At 32.5% G+C, this 14,053-nt stretch overlaps 1 protein-coding gene across 1 annotated transcript in view; it reads right to left on the minus strand.

Annotated features, from left to right (window-relative positions):
* The window catches only part of LOC126737457 (F-actin-capping protein subunit beta), a 28,169-nt gene extending 15,549 nt beyond the window's left edge, over positions 1-12,620 (minus strand). Inside the window, exons 1-5 of the mRNA XM_050442370.1 lie at positions 12,456-12,620; positions 3,542-3,750; positions 3,316-3,488; positions 3,056-3,255; positions 2,852-2,998 (exon numbers count right to left, since the gene is read on the minus strand). Of these exons, the coding sequence (XP_050298327.1) occupies positions 2,852-2,998; positions 3,056-3,255; positions 3,316-3,488; positions 3,542-3,750; positions 12,456-12,458 (732 nt within the window). The 5' untranslated portion in view covers positions 12,459-12,620. The remainder of the gene's footprint in view (positions 1-2,851; positions 2,999-3,055; positions 3,256-3,315; positions 3,489-3,541; positions 3,751-12,455) is intronic.
* Between the last annotated feature and the right edge of the window lie 1,433 nt (positions 12,621-14,053).

Here is a 14,053-nt window from a genome sequence, read left to right on the forward strand (position 1 = left end):
AAAGAGCCATAGAGCGGATGATGCTAGGAATAAGCCTGAGACACCATATCATAAATGAGAGTATTAGACAAAGAACTAAAGTTGAAGACGTCATAACACGCATAGCCCACCTGAAATGGAACTGGGTAGGACACGTCGCCCGACAGAACGACTTGAGATGGTCAAGATACATCGTTCAATGGAGACCTCGCATACATAAACGCAGCGTTGGCAGACCACAGTTACGCTGGCTCGATGATGTCAAAAACAAAGTGGGCAACAGATGGCACCAACTGGCATAGAACAAAGAAACATGGAAGAATATAGGGGAGACCTATGTCCAGGAGTGGACTGTGAAGGGTTGCTGAAGGAAGCAGAAGAAGAAAAAAAACATCATTTCTAAAAGTTATTTTTTGATAGAGATAGGGCGGACTACGATATATTAAATTTTACAAAAAAATTTTAAAGAATGAGCAATTCTTCGATTATGCATAGTAAGCCATCCAAGTTCGTGAAGTTTATGGGAAATGCGGTTTCTCCTGCGAATGCCAAATGTTAGTCGAATGCAAGAGTTTTGGAGCTTTTGCAGTCTACCCCTATCCTCATAATCAAGACACCAGTCATACACTACATCACAGTAATTACATTGTGAAAGGAGCTATGAATCACATAAAAGCTTCTTAATATCTTTACTTAAATAGTGTCTATGCAAATAAATTAATTTTAAAGCAAGATATGCCTTTTTAAGAATATTAGACATGTGATGTTTAAAACGAATATTATTATCTACTATAAGGCCCAGACTCTTACATTTGTCAACAACTGAAATTCTTTCGTTCCCCAATTTAATGTTTATACCATTTAAAATATTATTTACATTAGTTCGATTATCTATGAATATTATAATGACTTCGAAGGATTTAATTTTAATAAATGCTTTGAAGAAACATCACAAATAGCTTGTAAATCCTGATTAATTTTAAACTTAGCCATTTTACAATCTCCTGGTAAAAATGAATAATATAACTGCGTGTCGTCCGCGTAAAAATGATGGGCACAATGCTTTAATTGAAGATAAAATCTAGACGTGTAAATAATAAAAAACAAGGGTCCTAAAATACTACCCTGAGGCACACCACTTTCAACTTCCAAAGGATCAGATATTTCGTTATCTATTTTAACACGTTGAATCCTATTATTTAAATATGAGGCAATTAAATTAATAGCAGAATCAGAAAAACTAATATAATGAAACAAAGACTTTAAAATTGAGTGGCTAACGAAATCAAAAGCTTTAGTATAATCCAACAACACCAGAGCAGAAATCTTACCATCATCCCTAGCCCGAATTACGTCATCAATAACGTCCGCCATAGCCGAAGTACAACTATAATTTGTTCTAAATTCAGATTGCTTAGGTGGTAAAATATCATTATTATTAAGAAAACTACGAATTTGAGAGTCTAGAATGCGTTCGATAATTTTTGAAAACGTTGGTAAAATACTGATAGACCTAAATTGACTAAAATCTGTTGGATTATGCACTTTCGGCAATGGCAACACAAAGGCTTCTTTCCAGCATTTGGGAAAGTAGTTTTTATTAATACACTCGGTAACAATATGTAAAATAAAAGGTATAATAAAAGGGCAGCATAGTTGAATTAACGTAATATTAAGATTATCCACCCCGAATGCTTTAGACTTAATATGTAAGATAATTGCAGAAATAGTATTATAATCAGTGGGATGAAAAGAAAACTTATTTAAGTTTGGTAATGCATTCTGATCATAAAAATTAATTACCTCATCACAATTATCAATATTTGTCATTCTTGTACTATCTAAAAAATATAATATGAATTAAAATTGTTGGTATTTACAAAAGATTTAGGAATTTGCTTTTGCTTTGATAGCAATATTTTTCTTAGTTCACGCCACTTGTCCTTGTATATACAATTCTCAAATCTATCACTATAAAAAGCCCTTTTTTCCGCTCTAATTGCTGTTGTGGTATAGTTTCTAAGCTGTTTGTAATAATTCCATTTAGCTGGCAGTTTAGTTGTTTTAATATCCTTTAATGCCTTATTTCTTAATTTTTGTAATAGTTTAATATTATCTGTCAGCCACGGAAAATCTTTTTTTTTTCGAACAACTATAGTTTTAATAGGAGCATGCTTGTCGAACAATTTGAGTAAGTTATTGTTTAAAAAATGTATCTTATCATCTATGGATTCGAATTCATATATTAAATGAAATGGAACAGCCCCCAAATCCTCTTGAAAGTTGTTTAGGTGTATATCTTTTAAGGATCTATAAGATACAATGTGTGGTTTGTACAATAGACTCCGTGACATTAAATTCACAAAAAACGCCAAAATGGTCAGAAAATGTAGAGCTTATTATGCCAGATTTCAAAATGCTAACATGATTTGTAAAAATAACGTCTATAATTGAACTAGTGTTGTTGGTCATACGAATAGGCTCGGTTATAAGCTGCTTCAAATCGAAAGTTTCACAAGTTTTTCAGTTTTTAATCTCGTAATTATCGATAATGTAGATCCATGTTAAAGATTTTGTTTTTTGTTTCAGGCAATTTGTATACACTTCAGTAATATAAAAGAACACTTGGCGAATACTACCTTTTATGTAAATATTGAAAATATTGCATAATAAACATTATTGTTATATCTAGCTGGCTCATTATAGATAAACAACTGAAAGTATTCATTAGAAGAAACATTTAGCAAGTTTGATCCCTGCTCAGATTGGAAAAATAAAATAAAAATAGCACGTTGATTTATTTTTAAAGTGAATGGATCAACCTGTACGAGTGACTTACATATAAATAAATATATGGGAAACTGATACTTACCGATCTTAAACTGTTAACAATATCTTTAGTCTTACTAAAATAAATTTCATTTAAGGTATTCCTTATTTTATTTTCCATCTCTTCAACCATTCTTCCTATATTGGCTATATGCGGATTGTTTTCATTTACTGGCGCATCTTGTTCTATCTAGGGGCAATAGGAAGGTAACATTTAAAAAATATTACCAAATTATCTAAATCCCACCTGTCTGGTCAAACTGCCACCCAAATTCATAGTACCGGAACCAGCCTCATTGGTTTGAAGCCAAAGCATGGCAGTTGAGGTCATTTTATAATGTGACATTCTTCCAGAACTCTTTTCTTGGACTTCCACCACATGTAGGGAGTCCCAGCAGCCCTTAATTTTTCTACTACCGTCTCCGATTTTTTTAATTAAGATAACACCTATGAATATTAAAGATCTATTCATTTAAAGTGATAAGCAATATAATTCACAACCCTTACCTGCAAAACCATGATCTAAATCCCAAAAATACACTGAGCTAACACCTCCCTCAAAGTACATTTCTCTATACTGATCAAAGGCCATATTGGCTTCAAGCTCTAGTTTTCTCAGCCTCTCTGAGGGCATTTGACCATCATCCAGAGGTGGATAATATGTGTTGGACCAGGGAGATCTAAAAAAATCTCCCTGTAATGTTTCTCATGATTAAATTTTAATAAATATTACCTATAAGAGTCACCATCTCGATTATAATCACACAATACATAGTCCTTGCCAGTCTCTTTATCTTTAGCAATTTTAAGAGGTTGGTCTACCGATGAAAGAAGATCTTCACATAAACTTGGCACTAGATCAATCAGGTCACTTAGGTTTTTCTCGATTTGTTGAGGTGGTAACCTTCGCATGAGGTCTAGGGCACAGTCAAATTGGTCACCCTAATAAATTAATCAATGAATATGTGAATCAAATCAAATCAAATCATTTATTCATGTTGAATACCAAAAAGGTTTACACAAGTCAAGAAAAAAAATCAGTCAGCTACTATCCTTAAAATATACAATTAAACATTTAATACTAAAAAAAGTTAAAATATACTAAGCAGTTCGCATGTAATTTTTTTGTTAATACGCATAACAAAAATATAAGACACTAAAATTACCAATCAACAAACAGAACAAATTAGTCATCCACTGAAAGAGATATTTTCTGTGAGAAACTGTATGTGGTCATATAAGGGATTTCTTAAGAGCACTAAAGCCTTCAGGGTATTTGGAAGTTTGTTTTAATATTTTACGCCCCAACTTGGGCCACCTCGACACCTCTCAAGCCTACAAAGCGGAACAGCAAGCCCGTAACGGGTCGAATACTTATGTTGGCGGTCATTTGTCGGATATTTATCAAGATTTTGTTCTATATAGATTAGATTTTCTAAAATAAACACGTTGGGAAATGTTGGGAAATAAACTGTTGGGAGAATATTTAACTCTATGAATTTTTGCCTACAATCATCTCTATAATCTAGACCACCAACAATTCGTATCGCCCTTCGCCACTGTGCGCCAATGTCCCCATGCAAGGATAGCATAGGACATGACCGAGTGAAACAAAGCAAAGTACGCAGTCCTCAACACTTCCTCCGATACCGTTCCCAACAAATTACGCAAGGCAAATAAACTTCCATTCAGCTTTTTAGTCAAACCCTCAACATATGCCTCCCACTTGAGTCCACTATCCATATGGACCCCCAAGAATGATGCAGTACCAATACCAATTAGCAGAGCACAATCTTCAGCTTCCCTTAGGGTGAAGAGAAGTTACTCAGTCTTGGATTCATTTAGGGCAAGGCTATTTTTATGAAACATTTTTCAGCTCTCGACTGTGCATTCCACACTCCGCTCTCCAAAGCCTCCATTTAGGGCTCTCTGGCCGATATGGTGGTATCATGAGCAAATAGGACATACTGTTCTTTTACTATGATGTAGAAAAGATTATTGATATAAATCAAGTATAGTATAGGGACCTGTGACAGATGCTTGTGGTACCCCAATGTATATAGTTCTTATGTCCAATGACACACCACCAATCACGACCCTAGTATGAGCTCATCAAGTTAGTGATAATAATAATAATATCCTTTATTTGCCAACAAAATCGTATACAGGACGACAAAGCAACGTCATACAAAGGAGGATCTAGTTCCCATACGAAACATTTTTTTCATAATTTTTCTTATCTAGAATTCATAGACGCAATAACCTTATATTAACAAAATTTAAAATAAATATTCTAAATATCTAACATAAGTTACCATTATTATTTAAAAGTAAAATTATAAAAACATTTAATCTGTAACCAGTGGTAAACAGCTTAAACAGCTTTTTTAAATTGGACTGTAGATTCAATGTTTCTAATATCAGCAGGTAGCATTCTATAAGCCCTGATGGCCATATAATGAGAACCCCTTTCATAGTAAGCTGGATTATGCAACGGAATACGGAGATCGCTTCTATGTCGTGTAATCATAGTCACATCCTCAGCGTAAATTGCCCTATTCTCAACAAACAAATGATTGTGTTTTTTCAAGAATAACACCGAGGAAGAAAAGTATAAGGAGGGAAGGGTGAGTATTTTTAGTTTGCTGAAGTAAGGTCTACAGGAAGTTCTGTAGGTCAAGCCCAATAAACAACGAATGGTACGCTTTTGTATTCTAAATATATCTAGAGCTCCTCTTGCTAATCCCCAGAAACAGATACCATATTGTAAGATCGACTGTATCTGTCCGGAATAAAATAGGTGAAGAGATACCTCAGACACTACATCCCTTAATCTTCTAATCAATCCGCACAAGCTAGCTAATCTGGAATAAAGGTTTTGAGTTTCTCCCAATTTAAATTGGGATCAATGTGTATTCCTAAGAATTTAATACTATTGGCTACAGGGATTGACGGCCCACCAGACCACACAAGTAGAAATTCTGAGACAACAGTGGCCTTCGAAAAATTAATCAACCCCGTTTTACCAGAGTTCAAAGACAACTTACTGTCCAGAGACCAGGTCCTCATGCGCTCCACTGCGGTTGAGCAGCCCCGCGAAAGATCTGCCACTGTCCTCCTGGCAACTATAACTGATGTGTCGTCGACGAATTGACAAATCATATCAGAAGGGAACAGCTCAAGCAAACCATTAACATAGAGTAGGAAGAGCACAGGTCCCAAGATTGAGCCCTGAGGCACACCTCTTCCTATAATTTGGGGGCGGTTGGTGCGCCGGAATGTGTCACACATTCCAACTATTTGTTCTCTTTGCTCTAGATATGAACTGAGTAATTTAGATGCTGCACCCCTGATTCCATACTGTTCCAGGATCTCCAGCAGTAAAGAATGGTCAACCGTGTCAAAGGCCTTAGACCAATCGAAATACAGTCCAGCTACACTGGCCTTTCTCTCCAGATTCTCCTTGATATATTGTATTGCACTATAAATGGCCATTTCCGTCGATCTTTTGGGAACGAATCCGTATTGGTGTTTATTTATTATTTAATGGTGAGTTAAATAATTCATAACTATTTGATATATAACCCTTTTCAAATACCTTTGATATGGATGGCAATGCGGATACCGGCCGATAGTTGGCAATATTCGTTTTTTAGCTCTTCTTAAAAACAGCCACTACTTTTGCCCGCTTAAGAGCAGAAGGGAAAATTTGGGTAGCAAGACTCTCATTGATCACATTGGAAATGGGTCCGGCAAAGTGAATCCAAACAAACTTTAAAACGAATACCGGAATTTCATCTAAGCCAGAGGAAAATTTATTTGGAAGGTTCATCAATATCTTAAAGATATCCTGAGAATTAACAGGATTGGGAAATGTGGTTGGATAATCATTATGCAAGTCATGTATATTGGAGTTACAGCTTTGTTGATGGTCAAGAGTAAAATGTTGAGCAAATAATTCGGTGATTAAAGCTGGGTTTTCAATGGACTGACCATCTTTTCTTAAAACAATATTGTTAGTTTTATTTTTACCTGACTCAGATTTTATGTTTGACCATGCCGATTTTATCTTGTTTTTTGAATTTTGTTATCATTTATAGACATTTTATAAGAGGAGATGTAACATCGATATTGTTTTCTTTCACGCTTGTATGTAACGTAGTGTTCCCTAGAATTAATATATTTGTACCAAACATAGAGATCTTTTATGTAGTCAGAATATCTTTTTATCTCTGGTGTAATCCAGGTTGACTTCTTATTTTTCAACCTAGTTGTACATATTGGAAAAGCCCTGTTTACAAGGATTGATTTTGAGGGTTAAATTAGTCCAGAATTATCTCTAGGATCAAAATGTCAGTTGAAGTGAGTTTAGATGAAGAATAATAGAACATAACCTCTAAATCTTTCAAAGTGTTAATGTTTAAAGATAATAAAAATAAACTAATAATTTATTTTTCAAGACTTAAGCTTGTCCTCTGTATTTTCTTCTTTATTTTTCTGTACAAAAATAAAAACCTCGTAAGCTAACATCCAATAAAATGTCATCTTGTTACTTCAAAATAGGTCCTAGGTGTTTACACTGAAAAAAACTAAATTTAATCTACCCTGTTTGGGAAGCATCAAATTCGCGTATGAAATTTTAGTGCACTGCCGGTTTACACCGAAAAAATAGTCCTCATGACGTCATTTGATCCATGAATTAAATATTTGGTACACGCGTTGTAAACGTAGCTAGTGACTCATACTCGACTTTTGGGATATTACGAAATATTGATATTAACAATAGTATTGTTACAATACATTCTTATGCATAGCCTAGAATTAATTTTAAATTACAAACCCTTTAGAATTAGTACCTAAACAACTTAAAGTCTGTATGTGCCCAATTATTTTATTTTCTTATATTATTATAATATTACTCATAATTATATTTTTTTTACAAATAAAACAAATTTGAAATAAACAATATAAAACTAACAAAATCCAAACAAGAGAAAAATGGAAACAAAAATATAACAATTGTTATTATTATAATTACTAGTTATTTCCATGCTGACAATATATAAATCTGTTGTAGATTCAAAATAATATTATTATATATTTAATTAGTGGGATTGAATGTATTAAATATTTGTTTATACTTATATTTAGAATGTAGTTTCATGGTTTTTAACGGATTTAAATTTGTTATTTAAAGTTCACCGCCAAGCTATAATCTCATCTCACAGTAATGACTCAATAAGTTTAGTTTAGTTTATTGACGGAATCCCCATTTACAAAATTTAAATATAAAATAATATAATAAATACAGATCTTAGAAAAGTTATAAACAACCTTTAGGTATAATACAATAGAAATATAAATTAAAAGTAAAACACAAGCTATTTTTTGACAACAATCTTCAAATGTACTACAAACTGTCTCCAGCAAAAAAACCAAAAGATATACTTAAATTAAAATTATCAATCTTTTTATTTAGCAAATAAACCATACGAAATATATAAATTTCCTTGAGTAGATCATTGGCCAGTCTACACATTCCATCAAGAGGCCTATTAAAACCATAATTAGTTCTATGAAATTGGGTTCCAAATGTTACCTCATGTCTATTTCTCCTAACAGGTACAAGAAAATTAACTAGTGCGAGAAGATTAGGAGAATTGATCAGACCATTCGTTAATTTAAATAAAGTACATAAATCTATATATGTTCATCTGTCTATTAATTTAGGGAGTTTTGGTAACACATAAAGGTCATCATAATTAATATTATCTACCGGAATATTCAACTTGTAGGCGATGAATCTTAGGAATTGTCCTTGAACCCTTTCCAGAAGATCGATGTGGCACTGATAGAATGGTGATCCTACATAACTAGCATACTCCAATCCAGATCTTGCAACAGCACAATATAGACATCCCTAATGACATACACATTATTAAAGCTTTTCATAGCTCTGTTGGATATCTGAGCAACATGAGAAGCAAGTGCAAGCTTTTAATCTAAGATGATGCCAAGATCCTTTATTTCTTGTGGTCTATCGAGAATAATATTGCCAATCTCATATGGAAATAAAATTGGATTCCTTATGCGGTGAAAAGTTATTGATTTACACTTATTTATATTAAGCTTTAATTTATTCAATTTGCACCACTGCATGATTGATGTAAGATTCTGCTGAAGCTTAAAGCAGTCATTAGTAGCCTTGACATCTGTAAAAATTTTCAAATTATCGGCATACAGTAAAAAATCACAAGTACAGATCATTTATGAAACAATTAAATAGAAATGGAGACAAGTATTCACCTTGGGAAACACCAGAATGAACAGTTATCACAAACTCCCATTACTTTAAGTTTCTGTATCAAAATACAATGGTTTACCTGGTTGCAAGCCTTCGAGAAGTCAGTGTATATTGTAACCATTTGATAATGACTCTCCAGGGCTCCCAGCACAGTAGATTGAAATTCCAATAGGTTAGATGTAGTTGATTTAAACCTAATAAACCTGTGTTGTTGCTGAATCAACATATAATTAAATTGGGATGTTAGAGCTTTAGTTAAAAGAGATTCCAAAATTTTCAGTATGAGACATTTTGGATATAGCTCTATATCCAAAAGAGAGATAACGACATCAGAACGATCACCATTTTTAAATAGGGCAAACACCCAAACCCAAAGGGTTTTTTGAAGACGTTTGAAAGACATTTGACAGAACACACTTTGTATTTTTCAGGAAAATAGCAGGAATTCCATCTGGCCCACAACTTAGATTAATATTTAAGAGAGCACTATATCACAGAGCGCAAGAGGTCTATATATCAGAACAGACAGATTCTCTGGTAGATTTCTCTTAATGTGTAAAATTTGTATATAAGTTTTCTTAATTTTATTACCATACAATCTATATGTCTTGTCCATTTTACGTGCAGATTTGTTAAAAATAAAAGACTGGTGTGATGCAAATTTTTTGACATTTAATGTATCCAAAACAAATATCCTTAATTTTAAATGTAATACAAATGATATATGTTTGAATAATGAAGCCATCACCATGCCACCGTTCAGTAAGTTTTTGGGTCTTTCCATAGACAAGTTCCTTAAATTTGAAGACCATATTGTGAATGTATGTAGAAAAGTCTCATCAGGCTGCTACGCCCTAAGGGTTATTGCCACCAGTCTTAATTTCTCCATCGCCAGATCTGCATACTTCGCGATTATCGAGTCGCACCTTCGATATGGAATTTGCTTTTGGGGTTCATGTTCAAATTCACTTTTTAGTTCAGTGTTTGTACTCCAGAAAAGGGCCATTAGATATCTATGTAGGGCCAAGCCTCGTGACTTATGTCACCCGCTTCTTGTAAGTCATAATATTTTAACCCTGTGTTGTATCTTTATTTTGGAAACAGTTTGCTTAGTTTTTAGAAAATATAAACAGGAACTCCACTTAGGAAGCCACTATAATACGCGACAAAATTATTTGTTGAGGCTACCCATTCCTCATTTTGAACTTGTCCGTAGCTCTATCATATATGGAGGTAGAAAGCTGTTTAATAAACTTCCACTAGAAATAAGACAACTTAAGACTGAAAAAAGCCTATGTACAAGGACGAAAATATTTCTTGCTAGTAAAGCGTACTAGTTTAAGTGAATTTTTTAATGATTAGCATTTAAGTATTTTTCAAAATTTTATATAATTTTATTTTATTTTAAATTAGTTTCTTGTTTTTATTCATTTAATGTACAGTCTATTGGCTTTGTCTACACCTTCTATGTTTATATTGACAATAAAGCATTTTTGAGTTTGAGTTTGAGTAAGCACTTGTCAGTTATTTTATTTTTTCACAAGTTAATCTATTCTTTTTTCCTTTAGGTAGATATTATCAAAGTTTGGTCTACTAAAGTTTATGGGAGAAAACGCGACGTACTAGTTTGTCTTTTGTAGATTTAGTGAAAGTTTAAATGTTTGCAACCAGTTAATGATCTGTTTTAGACCAGCTGTATTACCTCCTTCCAAGTTTTACCCTTAAATCTGACTTCATTATCGTCAGCATATGCCACTGCCAATTTATAAAAAAAAATAAGAAAAAAGATAGGAATAATAAATTTATTATGTCTGGGCACTTATTACTTTGTTGACTTTGATCTGTTGGTTTCATAAAGACAAGTAGCTCCTAAAGACCTTCAACACAGTGCCTCTCACTTGATAATGCTCCAAAAAATACCCAAAAGTCAAGTATGAGACAAAGTAAAAAAAAAGTAATGAGAGATGTGTCAAAAGCCTTGTCACAGTCCTAAAAACACCACAGTATTTTTATTTATTTATTTTATACACTTTACAAACACCAAAAACACTAGATTGGTATTTACATGTAAAGGAGAAAGGAAACAATAAAATTAATACAAAGACAAATCATCATTAAAAATCAAACAGAAACAAAAAAAAACAAAATGAAATAACTATTTACAACCTAATCAAAACTAGGAATTTGTTTTTAGTCAGTAACAGCCTCAACTGTGCCCTGGACACTTTAAAAATAAGTATATTAAGTTTATTTAGATACTGGTTACAATTATCATTCTGCTAATAGGAGAAATGCTTCCAGGATCTACCCTAAAGAAGTTTTGGTGTAAATGTCTTAAATACACTTAGGAACATTAAAGTTAATGTGATTATTCAGCAAACAATTTTTATATTTTAGGTTGGGTTGGGTTGGGAGAGAAGAGATATTCAAATTCCCCAGCACAATAAAGAATTATATAAATGATAAGTTTTCTATAACATCACAAATTACATAAACTCTCTTAACATAAATGTCAATCAATTTGTGCGCAGTGCAATTTGGTCTCGTTAGCTTTTTGTGAAGGAATAATAAAAATGTTAATGAGCATTGACCAAATTTATATAAATACAGGCAAAATTGAGGTATTTTCACTCTTGGTACTTGTATATAACACATTTAGTACTTTGCATACAGTTTGGTATAGGCAATAATATATTTGAATTTATGTATATTTAGGTAATACTTTGTTTTTTTTTAAACCAACAGACAACTTTGTCTTTGTGAAGAAATTTGAATCTGTTGAACTTTTATTTGCTAAAATATTTTGTATCTTTTTTTACATATTTTTTTGGCAAATAAAGAATATTTATTATTATTACTATTATTAACATAAAGCAATGAATTAAGTATGAGACCAGAACCCATATAATATAAAATATTACACATCTTAATTACATTTATAACATATATAACAAATCAGGAATGTCCCAGTACTAGTTCTCAGGTATTGGATTCATTAAGATTAAGATGAAAATGAGTAATAATCAAAAATACTTGTTATTATCATGGCTGATAACTGATAATATTCCATATTAGGAATTAGTTTTTACATCAAGTTTTAGTTTGTTTACTTATTGAAAGCTCAGGCAAATATGGATTTTGTCTACCATAGTAAAAGTTGAGCTAAGATACGAAAGCTTAGTGCCACATAAGAAAAATTAAACTTGGATGTGGGAATGATTCCTCAGAGAAAAATAGGAAAACTTGAAATAGTTCTTGTGGGTGTGACACATATTTACAAGACAAAAATTTAAAAAAACCAATCCAGTTGTCTCAACCATGTTTTATAAAAAACTGCACTTACCATTTTGATCAGTTGAATTATCAGAAAGAAGAAAGTCCTATAGTTCTGTTTAAAATATCACAAGAATCCCTTTTTATTTTTTTTAATAAAAATAAAATATTTTGACGTCTATGATGACACTGATGACGTCATCTTAGAAAAAAACCTAACCTGACGAGTTGACAAATGACAGTTGACGGGCATAAAAAGTTTGTTCCTGCACAAATATAAGCGATTCCAAGCGATCTATCGGTTTTAACCGCGGTTAAGCCCTTGGTTCACCTTGAACAGTCCCTTTATAACTTAACCAACGTGTCCCCTTAGACGTGTTTGGTTGAAGTAACTTCGTAATTTGTCAGCTGTCACTATCATCATTTTGTTTGTTTTTAAATAATACCCACGAACTTAAAAATATACCTGGACTGCTAATGCATATGGCCGCGATACTCAAAAATGACCACTGCATGGTGGCCGCCATTTTTATAGTGGTTGTGTCCTTTTGATGTTGGTCACTCTGAAAATGTTTTGTGTTGCCAACAAAAAATATATTAAATAACGGTAATGAAGTTGACATTTGACGTGTGAGTATAGCGGATTGCCTAGTTTTTGACGATTTGTAAACGACGCTAGGGTATATCGTCTGGAACAGGCGATGTATCTTTCTCCTTATTTAATACGTGAATAATGTATCACCATCTTTATTTAAAGGTATTTGGTTCAGTTTCTCAAAACCGAATTATTGTGAATTGTCCGTCTGCGTTGTTTATAATAGAATAATATATTGAGTTGTTGACAGAATAATAGATTTTTTCTATATAAACCCTTTATAATTACAAACCCTCATAAAATCATCTATATTTTGATTCTTATATATGGTTGTACCTATTAATGTGGATGTGGAAACACTGTACATGGAAGGAAAGTAAAACTTAAAAAAATTATAGTAAAAATAGAAAGAAAATAAGTGTTTTTAACTGAATTTGTTAAGTAAATACAAGCAAAAAGTTAAATGAATATCAGGATTTTCATGGTATTAGGATTTATAAGATTCAAGATTATCAGAATGATAAAACAAATATTTTAAAGTGCACGCATCTATTCTAAGTTGATTGAAACTTTGTCTCATTTTAGGTGAGGATTACTTTCTTTCATAAATTTTAATGAAATTCTTAAAGAAGTACCAGAAAAATCACAGATCTAACTCAACTATCTTAAATTCTTACCAATATGTAACTTTCTATTTTGTATTTTTGTAAACATAACCTCTCAAAAACTTTAGATGTTTTGTTTCCCTACAGTTGGCACAATTAAAATTTGTCAGAGTGACCAACATCGAAAGGACACAATCACGCACAATGGCGGCCCCCTAGTAGTGGTCATTTACTTTTCATTGAATTGGCAGTCCATGTATAGTTATAAGTTCGTGATAATACCCCAGACGCCAGTAATATTATATGTAATAAGTTTTTAAACATAAATATCAAAAAAGAAAACTTATTAGCCATAATAAATTTTGTGTCATTTTTAAAAAGGAAATAATTTGTTGTTTGTTTTTATTTTTTCCCGCACTTATTTCAATATCTTTGACATTTGACGTTTAGAAAACAGCTCCGGACTTG

This window comes from Anthonomus grandis, chromosome 6, assembly GCF_022605725.1.
Source record: "Anthonomus grandis grandis chromosome 6, icAntGran1.3, whole genome shotgun sequence".
Lineage (NCBI taxonomy): Eukaryota > Metazoa > Arthropoda > Insecta > Coleoptera > Curculionidae > Anthonomus > Anthonomus grandis.